At 39.2% G+C, this 19,037-nt stretch overlaps 1 protein-coding gene across 1 annotated transcript; it reads left to right on the top strand.

Moving 5' to 3' along the window:
• The first annotated feature begins 15,932 nt into the window (after positions 1-15,932).
• On the top strand, positions 15,933-16,871 carry LOC123949726 (olfactory receptor 5AN1-like). The gene has a single exon (XM_046017307.1). The coding sequence runs from the start codon at positions 15,933-15,935 to the stop codon at positions 16,869-16,871; it is 939 nt and encodes a 312-aa protein (XP_045873263.1).
• The last annotated feature ends 2,166 nt before the right edge of the window (positions 16,872-19,037 follow it).

The following is a 19,037-nucleotide window of genomic DNA, read 5'->3' on the forward strand; positions in this document are numbered from 1 at the left end:
GCAGGGTCATAGGGAAGCTCTATTTTTAATTTCTTCAGGAATCTCCACACTGTTCTCCAAAGTGGCTGCACTAACTTGCATTCCCACCAACAGTGTAAGAGGGTTCCCCTTTCTCCACATCCTCTCCAACACACGTTGTTTCCTGTCTTGCTAATTTTATCCACAAACTCTTGAATGGAAAAAAATCTCTTTTTAAAATTTTGTTGAAATTCTCTTAGTTGGACTTTTGTGTCTTCATGGAACTCCCAAAACCAATGGATCTTCTGCTCCTGATCAACTTAAGGTCCTGGAATTTCTAGGAAATTCAGATCAAGGACTCAGTTCCTATACCCTAAACACACCATGACAACCATCATTCTTGTGAGGCTAACTATGTGAGGCATTACACGTCCTTGGGGAAGATAGCAAGCAGCATGATCCAGGGCTGCCTATGCCAAGAAATTGAGGACATTATGCAAGTTTCAGGTGTACATTATAAGCAACATCTACATACACTACAATGTGATCACCACAAAAGTCTAGTTACCAGTCCTCACCATATAATCGATCCCCTTCACCATTTTACCCACTCCGCAACCTCTCTGGTAACCATCAGTTTTTCTCTGTATCTGTGAGTTTGTTTTTGTATTATTATTCTTGCTTGTTTATCTTGTGTATATAGATACAGTACTTAATACTTCACATAGTTACATCACTTAGATTTAATTTTTTTCTGTTACCGTATGAAGATGACAGACGAGAAATTATATTGCAGATATTACAGATAGAACCTTTGGGCACAAAGAGGTCTGCCACATTCTTCCCACTGTAGTAACAATTCATTTGAATCTCACCAAGTGTTATTTGTGGAACATACATGATTGTTTCTGACCAGAAACATGTCCTCTAGTGGGTGGCCATGGTGCCCACATTCTCTACTTTTGGTGTTATACCTTTAAAACTATCTTAAGTACCTGCTCAGTTTAAGGATTAAGTTATTACAGTTCTTATCAGGGGAAATACATAACTACAAAATTATTAGCAGGAGTTAAATAATTAATTCATTGCCCACCCACCCCTTTCTCCCTAGAAGTGAGAATAGTTGAAGTAGATCAAACCAAAATGGAACTTCTCTAAAACATCTCTGTATCCCTAGTAACTGGCAGGGTAGATGACTTTCATTTTCAAAAAACTAGAAACAAACAAACAAAACCCCCCTAGAAACAGACAAGCAAAAATTTTGTGGGAATGATGATAAGGAGATATTTTTGAAGGATGTATTAGTAATGCAGCATATGTTGGAAAGAACTCCAAATCGGAGCATAGAAATCACACTGAATATTAATAGAAGACATGCTTGTACTACACCCCTTGGTAAGTGCTTTATAAGCATTATCCAATTTCATTCTCTCTATGAAGATTTCCTCTATGAACTTGCTACTACTATCAGCCCCATTTCATGATAATCCTGATGTGATAATCCTGAGGCTGGAAGATGTTAATTTGCTTATGGCCACACAGTCATCAAGAGGAAGGGTCAGAATTTTACCCAGATTGGTTGGCATCAATGTCCCATGTTGTGCCATGATAAGTCATGAATTAGTTTTGCTGTTTGCCTGATTGCCTCGATTTCCTGGCTTACCCATAGGAAATAATGCCATGTCTGCCTCACAGGCTGCAGCGATGATCAGATCCAGTCAGATATGTGAGAAAATGTACGGATGTATATATCTGAAATGAAAGTGCTTTGACAACAGGGAAATGCTCACATTTCTAACTTATTTTAATTAAGGCATTTCACCAGCTAGTATTTTACCAGTGTCATCTTGAGCAAATCTTTTAGCTGCTCTGGCTTTAGGTTCCTTGCCTGGTAATTGAAGGTATCAGACTGAATGATTTCCAGCTTCTTTCCAGCTCTACTGACTCTTCAGTGTCTAACAGAAAGGCTATAGTCATATTGACATGATTGGACTATTGGGGAAGTGTGGATTGGATCCAACAAGGGACATGGCAAAATGGGACATGAAATTAGCAGGGACAGAATCTCCATGACAACCATGACTCCAGAGAACAAGTACCTAGAGGGTTTTCTCCCTCTAATTGTCTTTTCTCCTATTATCTCTGCCCTTAGCAATAACACATTCAAGAGGATCTGCAGTTGTTGATATCCCTCTTACTCTGAGTGGACATCCTCTTTCATGACCAAAGGGACCCATCTTGGAGAGCAATAGAATCCACCCAGAAAATTCCTTTGGAAAAGAAATAAGCAATTTCAGCCTTTGGCAAGAGCTCTGTCTCCTTGTGGAATCTGGGTCAAGGTGAGAAGGCAAGCTTTGGGGAGAACAGCGGATTCTGTGCTATCTTAATAGCCACGTGATTCTTCTAGTGGGGGCTAAAGTGGAGCAAGGTTTTTGTTCCCCAGTCTCTCCCATTCTTCACCTCTCCCTCACTCCCACACGTCTACTGTGGGCTCTTCCTGGTTTCTCTTTCTCCTTTCTAACTTCTCTGACCTTCATTGGAAAGAAGATTTAGGTTCATCTCTAATCTAAAACTTCAGGGATTATTCTGGGGTGAGGGATGAATGTTGAGTTCCAGGTCTGCGATTTTTTCAGTGTATCATATTGAACTCTGTCACCTTCTGTTTTTTTTTCTTTTTCATGTGTAAAATGGGGGAAAATGGGATTAATTAGAATCTAATAAGATAAAGTTTATAAAAGGTAACAAATTTTAGGGTGCCTGGGTTTCTCAGTCAGAGAAAAGTATCTTCCATCAGCTCAGGTCATGATCCCAAGGTCCTGGGGTTGAGGCCCACTTCAGGATTCCTGCTCAGTGGGAAGCCTGCTTCTGCTTCTCCCACCTCCCCTGCTTGTATTCCCTCTTTCTCTGTGTGTCTCTTTGTCAAATAAATAAATAAATAAATAAATAATCTTTAAAAAAATTAAAGCTAACATGTTTAAAAGTTAATAATTGAGCACTGAGTTAAAAATAACAATTTATTGACATTCATGGGAATTTCTTAAGATCCCATATTCTTGTCTAGATTTTCCAACCTTTTCCATCACAAGGAACTTTTGAATTTTCTTTTGTTTAAGGAATTTGTTTTTATAATAATATTAATTAATTTGATTTCCATGTCAACATATAACGTTTTTGATAATTTCTGAGTAGCAAGAGGCAAGCAGCTCACCAATTAATGATGTAATAAAGTACTCATGTACAATGCCACTGGCCTTTTGAAATAATTCCAATAGCTCTCTGTGGTCACCTTCGGAGGCCCTGCCGGTCTGGAGCATTGGTGTGGGTAACGTAGATATCAGAGATGCCTCACTTCAAGGCATTGTCAGCCTGTCTCTTTTAATCTTTTCTGATACTTCTATTGTTCTACCTCATTGGAACATCTTCACTTTCTTTACTTGATTTTGTATTCTGCACAACCTTACAAACTGGCCACATCCTCAATAGTCAGAAATTGAAAGGTTTTGTTTAGCTAGATGCACATAATAAAATCTCCAATTAATATTTTCCCCCACTCAGGTAGCCTTTATTTTTATTTAATTTCTTTCCAGTGTTCCAAAATTCATTGTTTATGCACGACACCCAATGCTCCATGCAATATGTGTGCTCCGTAACACCCACTAACAGGCTCACCCAACCTCCCATGCCCATTCCCTCCAAAACCCTCAGTTTGTTTCTCAGAATCCACAGTCTGTCATCATTTGTCTCCCCCTCCAATTTCCCCCAACTCCCTTCTCCTCTCCAGCTCCCCATGTAAGTTACTTCTCACAAGTAAGTGAAACCATATGATAATTGACTCTCTCTGCTCTACTTATTTCACTCAGCATAATCTCTTCCAGTCCCGTCCATGTGGATACAAAAGTTGGGTATTCATCCTATCTGATGGAGGCATAATACTCCGTAGTATATATGGACCACATCTTCTTATCCAATTTTACGTTGAAGGGCATTTTAGTTCTTCCCAGTTTGGCAACTGTTGTCATTGTGGCAATGAACTTTGGGGTACAGGTGGCCCTTCTTTTCACTGCATTTGTATCTTTGGGATAAATACCCAGTAGTGCAATTGCAGGGTCATCAGTAAGCTCTGTTTTTAATATCTTAAGGAGTCTCCACACTGTTTTCCAAAGTGGCTTTTTTTCCTTTACCTTTGGAGACATATCTTGAAAGAAGTTGCTGTGGGTGATGTCAAAGAGATTACTTCCTGTGTTCTCCTCTAGGATTCTGATGGTTTCCTGCCTCACGTTGAGGTCTTTTATCCATTTCAAGTTTGTTTTTGTATATGGTTAAGAGAATGGTCTTTTCATTCTTCTACATATAGCTGTCCAATTTTCCCAGCACCATTTATTGAAGAGGCTATCTTTTTTCCACTGTATACTTTTTCCTGCTTTGTCAAAGATTATTTGACCATAGAGTTGAGGGTCTATATCTGAGCTCTCTACTCTGTTCCACTGGTTTATGTGTCTGTATTTATGCCAGTACCATGCTGTCTTGGTGATCACAGCTTTGTAGTAAAGCTTGAAATCAGGCAACGTGATGCCCCCAGTTTTGTTTTTCTTTCTCAACATTTCCTTAGCAATTCAGGGTCTCTTCTGGTTCTATCAAAATTTTAGGATTTTTTGTTCCAGCTCTTCCAAAAATGCTGGTGGAAATTTGATTGAAATGGCATTGAAAGTGCAGATTGCTCTAGGCCATATAGACATTTTAACAATGTTTATTCTTTCAATCCATGAGCATGGAATGGGCTTCCATCTTTTTGTATCTTCTTTGATTTCTTTCCTGAGTGTTCTGTAGTTTGTCAAATACAGATCCTTTACCTCTTTGGTTAGGTTTATTCCCAGGTATCTTATGGTTCTTGGTGCTATAGTAAATGGAATCAATTCTCTAATTTCCCTTTCCGTATTTTCTTTGTTAGTGTATAAGAAAGCAACTTATTTCTGTACATTGATTTTGTATCCTGTCATGTTACTGAATTGCTGTATGAGTTCTAGTAGTTTGGGTGGAATCTCTGGGTTTTCCATTTAAAGTATCATGTCATCTGTGAAGAGAGAGAGTTTGAGTCTTTCACTGCCAATTTGAATACCTTGTACTTCTCTTTGTTTTCTGATTCCTGTTGCTAGGACAGCTAATACTATGTTGAACAAGAGTGGTGAGAGTGGGCATCCTTGTTGTGTTCCTGATCTCAAAGGGAAGACCATCAGGTTTTTCCCACTGGGGATGATATTAGCTGTGGGTTTTTCATAGATAGATTTTATGAATTTGAGGAATGTTCCCTCTATTCCTATACTTTGAAGCATTTTAATCAGGAATGGGTGCTGTATCTTGTCAAATGCCTTTTCTGCATCAATCGAGAGGACCATGTTGTTCTTCTCTTATTGATTTGTTCTACCACATTGATTGACTTGCGAATATTAAACCACCCTTGCAACCCAGGGATAAATCCCACTCGTCATGGTGGATCATCTTTTTTTTTTTAAAGATTTTATTTATTCATCTGACAGACAGAGATCACAAGTAGGCAGAGAAGGAGGCTGAGAGAAAGGGGAAAGCAGGTTACCCGCTGAGCAGAGAGGCCAATGTGGGGCTCAATCCCAGGATGCTGGGATCATGACCCAAGCCAAAGATGAAGGCTTTAACCTACTAAGCCACCAGGTGCCCTGGATAATCTTTTTTAATGAACTGTTTGATCCTATTATATAGCATCTTGCTGAGAATCTTAGCATCCTTATTCAACAGGGATATTGGTCTGAAATTATCCTTTTAGGTGGGGTCTTTGCTTGGTTTGGGGATCAGGGTAATGCTGTCTTCATGAAAAGAGTCTGGAAGTTTGCCTTCTGCTTCAATTTTTTGAAACAGATTCAGTAGAATAGGGATTATTTCTTCTTTGAAAGTTTGGTGGTATTCCCAAGGGAATCCATCAGGTCCAGGGCTCTTGTTATTTGGGAGGGTTTTGTTCACTGCTTCAATCTCATTTCCAGATATTGGTCTATTCAGGTTGTCAATTTCCTCCTGATTCAGTTTTGGAAGTTCATAGTTTTCCAGGAATGCATTCCTTTCTTCTCGGTTGCTTGACTCATTGGCATATAGCTGTTGATAATAATTTCTGATAATTATTTCTATTTCCTTGGTGTTCGTTGTGATCTCTCCCTTTTCATTCATAATTTTATTAATTTGGGTCTTCTCTCTCTTCTTTTGGATTAGTGTGGTTTATCGATCTTATTGATTCTTTCAAAAAACCAGCTTCTAGTTTCATTGATGCATTCTACTGTATCTCTAGTTTCTTGCTCATTGATCTCTGCTCTAATCTTGATTATTTCCCTTCTTGTGTGTGGAGTTGGCTTAATTTGTTGTTGATTTTCCAGTTCTTTAAGGTGTGGAGTCAGCTGGTGTATTCTGGGATTTTTCAATTTTTTTGAGGGAGGCTTGGATGGCCATGTATTTCCCCCTTAAGACCACCTTTGCTGTATCCCATAGGTTTTGGACTGAAGTGTGTTCATTCTCATTCGTTTCCATGAATTGTTTAAGTTTTTCTTTGATTTCATGGTTGATCCAAGCATTCTTAAGCAAGGTGTTCTTTAGCTTGCTGGTGTTTGAATTCCTTTCAAACTTTTCCTTGTGGTTGAACTCCAGGTTCAAAGCACTGTGATCTAAAAATAAGCAGCAAATAATCTCAATCCTTTGGTATCAGTTGAGCTGTGATTTGTGACATAATATGTAAACTATTCTGGAGAAGGTTCAATGTGCACTTGAGAAGAATGAGTATTCTGTTGTTTTAGAGTGGATTGTTCTGTATATATCTATGAGGTCCATCTGGTCCAATGTGTCATTCAATGCTCTTGTTTCAATATGACTCTTTATCTTGATTAACAGTTTTCTTATGTAATTGGCTGCTCCCATTTTGGGGGCATAAATATTTACAGTTGTTAGATATTCTTTGTGGATAGACCCTTTAAGAATTATGTAGTATCCTTCTGCTTCTGTCCTGACTACAGTCTTTAGTTTTAAATCTAATTTATCTGATATGAGAATCACTACCCGAGCCTTCTTTTCAGGCTCATTGGCATGAAATATTCCTCTCCATCCCTTCACTTTCAGTCTGGATGCATCCTTAGGTTCAAAACGGGTCTCTTATAGACAATGTATGGATGGGTCCTGTCGTTTTATGCAACCTGCAACCCTGTGTCATTTTATGGGCACATTTAGGCCATTCATGTTGAGAGTGATTATTGAGAGATACATTGTTATGGACATCGTGTTACCTGTGAAGTCCTTGTTTCTATAGATAGTCTCCGTAGATTTCTGTTCAATGATATTCTTGGGCTTTTTCCTCTTTTATAGCATATTTCTTGTAGTGCTGACTTGGTGGTCACATGTTCTTTTAAACCTTGCAGGTCTTGGAAGCTCTTTATCTCTCCACCCATTCTGAATGTCAGAATTGTTGCAAAAAGTATTCTTGGCTGCATGTTCTTTTCATTTAGTGCCCTGAGTAAATCTTGCCAGCCCTTTCTGGCTTGCCAGGTTTCTGTGGACAGATCTGACATTATTCTGATGGGCCATCCTCTGTATGTAAGGAATCTCTTCCCCATAGCTGCTTTCAAGAGCTCTTGTCTAAAATTATGATTCATCATTTTCACAACCAGGTGTCTTGAGGTCTTTCTAGATTCTATGATCTTGGGGGGATACCTTTCTGCCTCTAGGACCTGAACACTGGTTCCATTCCCCTCCAATTAATATTTACACCAGTTACCATTTCTTTAACGTGTCTTGGGAAATGGTGGACTCGTGCAAAAACATAACAAAAAGTGAATTTCCCCCCTTTTCCTATAGCTTACCAAAGTTCAAGAAGATACCTTTTGTTCTGAATTAGTAGAACAAGCCACAATTCCTTATCTTTTTGGGAATGCTGAGTCACATGAAAACCTTTACATCTTGCTGCCTCTGTCACCAGAATGTGATGAGAAAGTGAAGAGCTAATCTTTTTAATGTACTGTTGGATCTTATAAGCTAGGATCTTGTTGAGAATCTTGGCATCCATATTCATCAGGGATATTATTCTGAAACTCTCCTTTTTGATGGGGTCTATGCCTGGTTTGATGATCAAGGTAGTCCTGGTTTCATAGTATGGATGTTTTCCTTCTGTTTCTATTTTTGGAAACAGCTTCAGGAGAATAGGTATTATTTCTTCTTGAATGTTTGGTAGAATTGCTCAGGGAATCTTTCAGGTCCTGGACTCTTGTTTTTTTGGAGTTTGGTTTTTTAAAAGATTTTATTTATTAACTTGAGAGTCATAGATCACATGTAAACAGAGAGGTGGGGGGGGTGCTGGCTCCCCGCTCAGCAGAGGGCCTGATGCGGGGCTCTATCCCAGAACCCTGAGATCACGGCCTGAACTGAAGGCAGAGGCTTAACCCACTGAGCCACCCAGGTGTTGCTTTGGGAATTTTTAAAAAAATTTTTATTTATTTTTTATTTTTTTATAAACATATAATATATTTTAATCCCCAGGGGTACAGGTCTGTGAATTGCCAGGTTTACACACTTCACAGCACTCACCATAGCACATACCCTCCCCAAAGTCCATAACCCCACTCCCCCTCTCCCAACTCCCCCTCACCCCAGCAACCCCCAGTTTGTTTTGTGAGATTAAGAGTCACTTATGGTTTGTCTCCCTCCCAACCCTATCTTGTTTCATTTATTCTCCTATCTCCCTAACCCCCCATGTTGCATCTCCATGTCCTCACATCAGGGCGATCATATGATAGTTGTCTTTCTCCAATTGACTTATTTCACTAAGCATGATGCCCTCTAGTTCCATCCATGTCATCACAAATGGCAAGATTTCATTTCTTTTGATGGCTGCATAGTATTCCATTGTGTATATATACTACATCTTCTTTATCCATTCATCTGCTGATGGACATCTAGGTTCTTTCCATAGTTTGGCTTTTGTAGACATTGCTGCTATAAACATTCGGGTGCACGTGCCCCTTCGGATCACTACGTTTGTATCTTTAGGATAAATACCCAGTAGTGCAATTGCTGGGTCATAGGGTGGTTCTTTTTTCAACATTTTGAGGAACCTCCATGCTGTTTTCCAGAGTGGTTGCACCAGCTTGCATTCCCACCAACAGTGTAGGAGGGTTCCCCTTTCTCTGCATCCTCGCCAAAATCTGTTATTTCCTGACTTGTTAATTTTAGCCATTCTGATTGGTGTAAGGTGATATCTCATTGTGATTTTAATTTGTTTTTCCCTGATGCCAAGTGATGTGGAGCACTTTTTCATGTGTCTGTTGGCAATCTGGATGTCTTCTTTGCACAAATGTCTGTTCATGTCTTCTGCCCATTTCTTGATTGGATTATTCGTTCTTTGGGTGTTGAGTTTGCTAAGTTCCCTATAGATTTTGGACACTAGCCTTTTATCTGATATGTCATTTGCAAGTATCTTTTCCCATTCTGTCAGTTTTGTCTTGGTTTTGTTAACTGTTTCCTTTGCTGTGAAAAAGCTTTTGATCTTGATGAAGTCCCAATAGTTCATTTTTGCCCTTGTTTCCCTTGCCTTTGGTGATGTTCCTAGGAAGATGTTGCTGCAGCTGAGGTCGAAGAGGTTGCTGCCTGTGTTCTCAAGGATTTTGATGGATTCCTTTCTCACATTGAGGTCCTTCATCTATTTTGAGTCTATTTTCATGTGTGGTGTAAGGAAGTGGTCCAATTTCATTTTTCTGCATGTGGCTGTCCAATTTTCCCAGCACCATTTATTGAAGAGGCTGTCTTTTTTCCACTGGACATTCTTTCCTGCTTTGTCAAAGATTAGCTGACCATAGAGTTGAGGGTCTATTTCTGGGCTCTCTATTCTGTTCCATTGATCTATGTGTCTGTTTTTGTGCCAGTACCATGCTGTCTTGATGATGACAGCTTTGTAATAGAGCTTGAAGTCTGGAATTGTGATGCCACCAACTTTGGCTTTCTTTTTCAATATTCCTTTGGCTATTCGAGGTCTTTTCTCGTTCCATATACATTTTAGGATTATTTGTTCCATTTCTTTGAAAAAAAATGGATGGTTTTTTTTATAGGGATTGCAATTCTTCCAATCCAAGAGCATGGAACATCTTTCCATTTCTTTGTGTCTTCCTCAATTTCTTTCATGAGTACTTTATAATTTTCTGCGTATAGATTCTTAGCCTCTTTGGTTAGGTTTATTCCTAGGTATCTTATAGTTTTGGGTACAATTGTAAATGGGATTGACTCCTTAATTTCTCTTTCTTCTGTCTTGTTGTTGGTGTACAGAAATGCAACTGATTTCTGTGCATTGATTTTATATCCTGACACTTTACTGAATTCCTGTACAAGTTCTAGCAGTTTTGGAGTGGAGTCTTTTGGGTTTTCCACATATAGTATCATATCATCTGCAAAGAGTGATAGTTTGACTTCTTCTTTGCCAATTTGGATGCCTTTAATTTCTTTTTGTTGTCTGATTTCTGAGGCTAGGACTTCTGGTACTATGTTGAATAGCAGTGGTGATAATGGACATCCCTGCCGTGTTCCTGACCTTAGCGGAAAAGCTTTCAGTTTTTCTCCATTGAGAATGATATTTGCGGTGGGTTTTTCATAGATGGCTTTGATAATATTGAGGTATGTGCCCTCTATCTCTACACATTGAAGAGTTTTGATCAGGAAGGGATGCTATACTTTGTCAAATGCTTTTTCAGCATCTATTGAGAGTATCATATGGTTCTTGTTCTTTCTTTTATTAATGTGTTCTATCACATTGATTGATTTGTGGATGTTGAACCAACCCTGCAGCCCTGGAATAAATCCCACTTGATCGTGGTGAATAATCCTTTTAATGTACTGTTGAATCCTATTGGCTAGTATTTTGGTGAGAATTTTTGCATCTGTGTTCATCAAGGATATTGGTCTTTTAAATGTGTACGTTGCTTTAGGTAGCATAGACATTTTCACTATTTCATTTGTTCTTCCAGTCCATGAGCATGGAACATTTTTCGATTTCTTTGTGTCTTCCTCAATTTCTTTCATGAGTACTTTATAGTTTTCTGAGTATAGATTCCTTGCCTCTTTGGACAGGTTTATTCCTAGGCATCTTATGGGTTTGGGTGCAATTGTAAATGGGATTGACTCCTTAATTTCTCTTTCTTTTGTCTTGTTGTTGGTGTATAGAAATGCAACTTATTTCAGTGCAATGATTTTATAACCTGACACTTTACTGAATTCCTGTACAAGTTCTAGCAGATTGGGAGCAGAGTCTTTTGGGTTTTCCACATATAGTATCATATCATCTGCAAAGAATGAGAGTTTGACTTCTTCTTTGCCAATTTGGATGCCTTTAATTTCTTTTTGTTATCTGATTGCTGAGGCTAGGACTTCTGGTACTATGTTGAATAGCAGTGGTGATAATGGACATCCTTGCTGTGTTCCTGACCTTAGTGGAAAAGCTCTCATTTTTTCTCCATTGAGAATGATATTAGCAGTGGGTTTTTCATAGATGGCTTTGATAATATTGAGGTATGTGCCCTCTATCTCTACACATTGAAGAGTTTGGATCAGGAAGGGATGCTTTACTTTGTCAAATGCTTTTTCAGCATCTATTGAGAGTATCATATGGGTCTTGTTCTTTCTTTTTTTAAAGTATTGTATCACATTGATTGATTTGTGGATGTTGAACCAACCTTGCAGCCCTGGAATAAATTCCAATTGGTCGTGATGAATAATCCTTTTAATGTACTGCTGAATCCTATTGGCTAGTATTTTGGTGAGATTTTTCGCATCTGTGTTCATCAAGGATATTGGTCTGTAGTTCTCTCTTTTTTTAAAAAAATATTTTATTTATTTATTTGACAGATAGAGATCACAAGTAGTGAGAGAGGCAGGCAGAGAGAGAGAGAGAGAGGAGGAAGCAGGCTCCTTGCCAAGCAGAGAGCCCGATGCGGGGCTCGATCCCAGGACCCTGGGATCATGACCTGAGTAATGGCAGATGCTTTAACCACTGAGCCACCCAGGCGCCCCATGTAGTTCTCTTTTTTGATGGGATCTTTGTCTGGTTTTGGGATCAAGGTGATGCTGGGCTCATAAAATGAGTTTGGAAGTTTTCCTTCCATTTCTATTTTTTGGAACAGTTTTAGGAGAATAGGAATTAGTTCTTTTTTAAATGTGTGGTAGAATTCCCCTGGGAAGCCATCTGGCCTTGGGCTTTTGTTTGTTTGGAGATTTTTGATGACTGTTTCTATCTCCTTACTGATTATGGGTCTGTTTAGGTTTTCTATTTCTTCCTGGTTCAGTTGTGGTAGTTTATATGTGTCTAGGAATTCATCCATTTCTTCCACATTGTCAAATTTGTTGGCGTAGAGTTGCTCATGGTATGTTCTTATAATTGTCTGTATTTCTTTGGTTTTAGTTGTGACTCTCCTCTTTCATTCATGATTTTATTTATTTGGGTCCTTTCTCTTTTTTGATAAGTCTGGCCAGGGGTTTATCAATCTTATTAATTCTTTCAAAGAACCAGCTCCTAGTTTCCTTGATTTGTTCTATTGATTTTTTTTGTTTCTATTTCATTGATTTCTGCTCTGATCTTCATTATTTATCTTCTCCTTCTGGGTTTAGGCTTTCTTTGTTGTTCTTTCTCCAGCCCCTTTAGGTGTAGGGTTAGGTTGTGTACTTGAGACCTTTCTTGTTTCTTGAGAAAGGCAGTACTGCTATATATTTTCCTCTCAGGACTGCCTTTGCTGTGTCCCACAGATTTTGAACCATTGTGTTTTCATTATCATTTGTTTCCATGAATTTTTTAAATTCTTCTTAATTTTCTGGTTGACCCATTCATTCTTTAGAAGGATGCTGTTTAGTCTCCATGTATTTGTATTCTTTCCAAATTTCCTCTTGCGATTGAGTTCTAGCTTCAGAGCATTGTGGTCTGAAAATATGCAGGGAAGAATCCAAATCTTTTGATAGCAGTTGAGACCTGACTTAGCACCCAGTATGTGATCTATTCTGGAGAATGTTCCATGTGCACTATAGAAGAATGTGTATTCTGTTGCTTTGGGATGAAATGTTCTGAATATATCTGTGATGTCCATCTGGTCCAGTGTGCCATTTAAGGCCTTTATTTCCTTGTTGATCTTTCACTTGGACGATCTGTCCATTTCAGTGAAGGGAGTGTTAAAGTCCCTTACTATTATTGTATTATTTTTGATGTGTTTCTTTGATTTTGTTATTAATTCGTTGATATAGTTGGCTGCTCTCCCGTTAGGGGCATAGATATTTAAAATTGTTAGATCTTCTTGTTGGGACGCTCCTTTGAGTATGATATAGTGTCCTTCCTCACCTCTTATTAAAGTCTTTGGCTTAAAATCTAATTGATCTGATATAAGGATTGCCACCTCAGCTTTCTTCTGATGCCCATTAGCATGGTAAATTTTTTTCCATCCCCTCACTTTAAATCTGGAGGTGTCTTTGGGTCTAAAATGAGTTTCTTGTAGGCAACATATAGATGGGTTTTGTTTTTTTATCCATTCTGATACCCTTTGTCTTTTGATTGGGGCATTTAGCCCATTAACATTCAGGGTAACTATTGAGAGATATGACTTTAGTGCCATTAGTAGCCTGTAAGGTGACTGTTACTGTATATTGTCTCTGTTCCTTTCTGATCTACTACTTTTAGGCTCTCTCTTTGCTTAGAGGACCCTTTCAATATTTCCTGTAGAGCTGGTTTGGTGTTTGTAAATTCTTTCAGTTTTTGTTTGTTCTGGAAGCTTTTTCTCTCTCCTTCTATTTTCAATGATAGCCTAGACAGATATAGTATTCTTGGCTGCATGTTTTTCTCATTTAGTGCTCTGAATATATCATGCCAGTTCTTTTTGATCTGTAAGGTCTCTGTGGATATGTCTGCTGCCAGTCTAGGCGCGCACTGGTGGCTCAGGGACCAAGACCTGGTTTCTCCGCCACACTCTCTCTGGCTTAGCGCCAGGGGAGGCTGTCCTCTGGGGACAGAGGGGATTTAAGCCCCTGTCCCTAACCACCCTGATTCCCACAATTTCCCTCCACGATCCTTTGTTCCTTTTTTTTTTTTTTTGAGTGCTTTCAACCAGACTCCAAGCTAATGTTGGTCCCCAGATGCAGGGCACTCTCGTATTGGGGTATTACTTTCCAGTCGGTCACCTCTGGTGGCTCCCTCCCCCTTTTGTTTATCTTCTGATATCAGTCCAACGTTCCCACTCTGGTTTACCTGCCACTGGCATCTTCTGCTCCTGTAGAGATCTAGACGTGTATAATTCTGATCTCAGGTTGATTTCATGGGTGATTGGAGTTCTTTGGTGGGCAATCAGCTCACTTTAGGGTACAGGTTGAAACGGCGGCTCCTCCTACTTCCCTGCCATCTTGACTCCCCTCCAAGTTCATGTCTCTTTAATTACTAATATTTTTTCAAAAATTTCTTAGCTGTCCTCATTGATTTACTCTTTCATCTGAAGGAAGGACGGGCGGTTATGGAGCATAAGTCATAGTTACAATCTACTATTTATCAGTTAATTAGCTCTAACATGATGACCGTATCAATAAAACACATGAAATATAGCTATGTGGTACTTGGTAATTTAAATTACTTACTTTTCTTCTGCATCAGGGTCCATCATAGGTTGATGCTGGTTTTCAGTTAACCAAGTGTACTCAAACTCAAATAACTAAATAGAAAATTGTTTATGTGCTTTGTATCTTCATGACCCTAGGTGGTTTGATTTGCTTCTACCTGAGGTCTGAATCTACATCTGCCTAAATGTAATGATTCTTCACTGTCTACAAGGTCAGTGATGCCTCAGGAGTTTCCTCAGATTAACTCATATAACTATAGCACTGTTAACATTCCTATCCATGTGAACAGTTATCATTCATGGTTATCTAGAAGCCATCCATGATAATAATAGCCAACACCTATTGAACTATTACTGTGTACAGAATTGTGTGCTGATCATCTCCATGAATTTTCTTGTAACTATCCTAGTTATCTTATAGTCTAGGGGCTCGTAGATCTATCACTTCATTTTCAGTAAATCAGTCTTTTGTGTTTAAGCTACTGGGTCAAGCTCATAAAGCGAGAGGGTATCAGACAAAACTCCAAATCTGAACCTTTAATGTTCTCAATTTGTTCTCATGTTGTTACTCAGTAGTAAAGTACCGCAATGTTGAAAAAATGTTGGGGTCAATAGTGAGCTATACCACCTTCCCTTTGGTATACTTAGTACAAAGACTTCCCTAAGAAGACTTGTTCCATAACTTCATTGGGCACATATACTGTGCCTCAAGAAAATATTATCAGAGTCATAAGTTATGATATAATTTTCCAGGCCAGCTAGAAGATAACACATTAACTCTATCCAAATACAAGCTTGTGAAATTATTGAAAAGAGGATAAATAACTTTTCTTAAGGATAAAAGAGGAAATTTCAAAACATTGTCTAGATGACTATGTGGGCCTGAAGGGCTATCTCAGTTTTAATCTAGAGTGATTCTACTTATGGTCTTGTAAAGCAGTGGTTATATAATGAATTATCAGAGGTTTTAAAAAGCTTTTAATGAATGATCTCTATAATAATCACTTCATTTATATTATTTTAGCTTCAAATTCAAACATATATCTTTAATCTTCATGAGACTTTATGAAATAATTGAGAACCGGAAGCACTTTTTTCTTTTTTTTTATTTCAATTCTATTAGGTAACATATAATACATCATTATCTTGAAGCACATTTAAAATCGCTTTTCTTAATAATTTGAGTTGAAGAGCTGGGTCTTTTCATCAGGGCAGTGAGACATTGATTCTCTCCCAACACTCCATGGAGGGAAAAAACAGCACATATAGGAATTGTAATACTGTCATCTCACCTGAGTCAGCAGTACATTCTCTTCTCTCTTTCCTGATTTTAGAAGCAGCAAGCCAATGATTGGGGGAGGAAATTTTACACGGATCACCTATTTCATCCTTTTGGGATTCTCTGATTTTCCCAGAATCCTAGCAGTGCTCTTTGTTGTATTCCTGCTGATCTACGTTTTGACTCTGACTTGGAACCTGTGCCTCATCATCTTAATAAGGGTGGACTCTCACCTCCACACACCCATGTACTTCTTCCTCAGTAATCTGTCGTTCATCGATATCTGCTATGTGACCTCTATAGCTCCCAAGATGCTCTCCAACTTTTTCCAAGAGCAGCAGACCATCACCTTTGTGGGTTGTGCTGTTCAGTACTTTGTTTTTTCAACCATGGGACTGAGTGAGTCTTGTCTCATGACAGCCATGGCTTATGACCGATATAGTGCCATTTGCAATCCACTTCTCTATTCATCCATCATGTCACCCACCCTCTGTATTCGGATGGTGCTGGGATCCTATTTGGCTGGACTTTCTGCTTCTATATCCCAATTGTGTACCATGTTTCAGCTCCACTTTTGTGGGCCTAATGTCATCAAGCACTTCTTCTGTGACATGCCCCAACTGATAATCCTATCCTGCACTGATACTTTCTTTGTGCAACTGTTGATTGCTATATTAGCAATGCTCTTTGGGATAATAAATGCCCTCATTATCATGATATCCTATGGGTATATTGTCATGTCCATCATGAAGATCACTTCAGCTAAAGGCAGGTCCAAGGCTTTCAACACGTGTGCTTCTCATTTGACAGCGGTTTCCCTTTTCTACACTTCAACTGCTTATGTCTATTTGAGTTCCAGCTCTGGCGGTTCCTCCAGCTTTGACAGATTTGCATCAGTATTCTACACTGTGGTCATTCCGATGTTGAATCCCTTGATTTACAGTCTGAGAAACAAGGAAATCAAAGATGCCTTGATGAGATTACAAAAGAAGAGATGGTTCTGCTGAGGTTCTGTCCAGATTTGTCCTTTCAGAAAACTTAACCCCCAGTAACATGCACAGGAATGGACTCTAACAAAATTCATACTGCCTTTGGGTAAAGAAAGATTAATTTGACACAGATAGTATGCCAAATGGACTGACAGCTGAATTGATTCCACACAAGCACAATACCTTTAAGTTCTGGAGGTCATACTTTCATCCTACATGATGAACGGTCTCATCATTTCTTAGTAATCTGCACGTAGGACACCTGGTTGGCTCAGGCAGCTAGGCAACTGCCTTCTGCTCAGGTTAGAATCCCAGGGTTCTGTGATTGAGCCCTGCTGAGCAGGGAGCCTGCATCTCCCTCTCCCTCTATTCCTTATTCTCCTTTATTTATTAATAAATAAATAAAATCATAAAAATAATCTGCATGTATTTGTAAAATGTTGTTTTAAAAACTTGTATTTCCTTTATGTTGGAGATTGAGCCCTGTTCATTCTCAGACCCCTGACTATAAAGCAGTGATACCTGACAGAAGCCCCCAGGAGTGTAGAGACCTTGTCTCCCAAATATTTGGATGCAGTGTAATTCAGACACGAGGGTGATTGAGGTTTGTTCTGTATATCTGACCATAATGGGAATAAAAAGATAGAGGTGATGTACCTTTGAATAGAAACAAAGCTATACAATTGCCCTGGTTGTGTCTCCTGGGAAGAACAGTCTGAGGTGGCTAATGTTTGTCTGAGGCCTCTTTTCAGCTTAAGCGTCTAGTAAATTTGGTCACATCCCAGTCTTCACCAGCTGTAATCTAAGGAAGCAGGAGGTGATTTGAAGCATACAGAGGAATGGAATGAAGGATGTGCTTCCTTCCATACCATTTATTTTTTTTTAAATTTCTTTTCAGTGTAACAGTATTCATTGTTTTTGCACCACACCCAGTGCTCCATGCAATACGTGCCCTCCCTATTACCCACCACCTGGTTCCCCCAACCTCCCACCGCCACCCTTTCAAAACCCTCAGGTTGTTTTTCAGTGTCCGTAGTCTCTCATGGTTCACTTCCCCTTCCAATTTCCCTCAAAATCCTTCTCCTCTCCATATCCCCATGTCCTCCATGTTATTTGTTATGCTCCACAAATAAGTGAAACCATATGATACTTGACTCTCTCTGCTTGACTTATTTCATTCAGCATAATCTCTTCCAGTCCAGTCCATGTTGCTACAAAAGGTATTCATCCTTTCTGATGGAGGCATAATACTCCATCGTGTATATGGACATCTTTCTTATCCATTCATCTGTTGAAGGGAATCTTTGTTCTCTCCACATTTTGGCGACCATGGCCATTGCTGCTATAAACATTGGGGTACAGATGGTCCTTCTTTTCACTCCATCTGTATCTTTGGGGCAAATACCCAGTAGTGCAATTGCAGGGTCATAGGGAAGCTCTATTCTTAATTTCTTGAGGAATCTCCACACTGTTCTCCAAAGTGGCTGCACCAACTTGCATTCCCACTAACAGTGTAGAGGGTTCTCCTTTCTCCACATCCTCTCCAACACACGTTGTTTCCTGTCATGCTAATTTTGGCCATTCTAACTGGTGTCAGGTGGTATCTCAATGTTGTTTTAATTTTAATCTCCCTGATGGCTAGTGATGATGAACATTTTTTCATGTGTCTGACAGTCATTTGTATGTCTTCATTGGAGAAGTGTCTGTTCATATCTTCTGCCCATTTTTTGATATGATTGTCTGTTTTATGTGTGTTGAGTTGAGAAGTTCTTTATAGATCCTGGATATCAACCTTTTGTCTATACTGTCATTTGCAAATATCTTGTCCCATTCCATGGGTTGCCTCTGACTGTTTCTTTTGCTGTGCAGAAGCTTTTGATCTTGATGAAGTCCCAAAAGCCACTAGTATTTCTCATTATTTTGGGTACAGTCGGGAGTTCCTATTACCCCAGAAACCATGACTGGGTATGTTCTCTGCCAGTGGCAGAGGGGGAATTTATGTGCTCTGGAGCACCCAGAAGGGATGAAACTAGGCTTCTCTCTGAGGGGAAGGTCTGAGTGCAGTTTCTTTCCTCGAAACCTCCAAAACTGCCAAAAGCTGCCAAGGGGAGAGAAAACAAATTAACAAACCAATGAGAAAACCCTCCAGAGAACAAAAATTTGTTTCGCAGAGCCCACCCTCTT

The sequence above is a fragment of the Meles meles genome, chromosome 8 (assembly GCF_922984935.1).
Source record: "Meles meles chromosome 8, mMelMel3.1 paternal haplotype, whole genome shotgun sequence".
In the NCBI taxonomy this organism is placed as follows: domain Eukaryota; kingdom Metazoa; phylum Chordata; class Mammalia; order Carnivora; family Mustelidae; genus Meles; species Meles meles.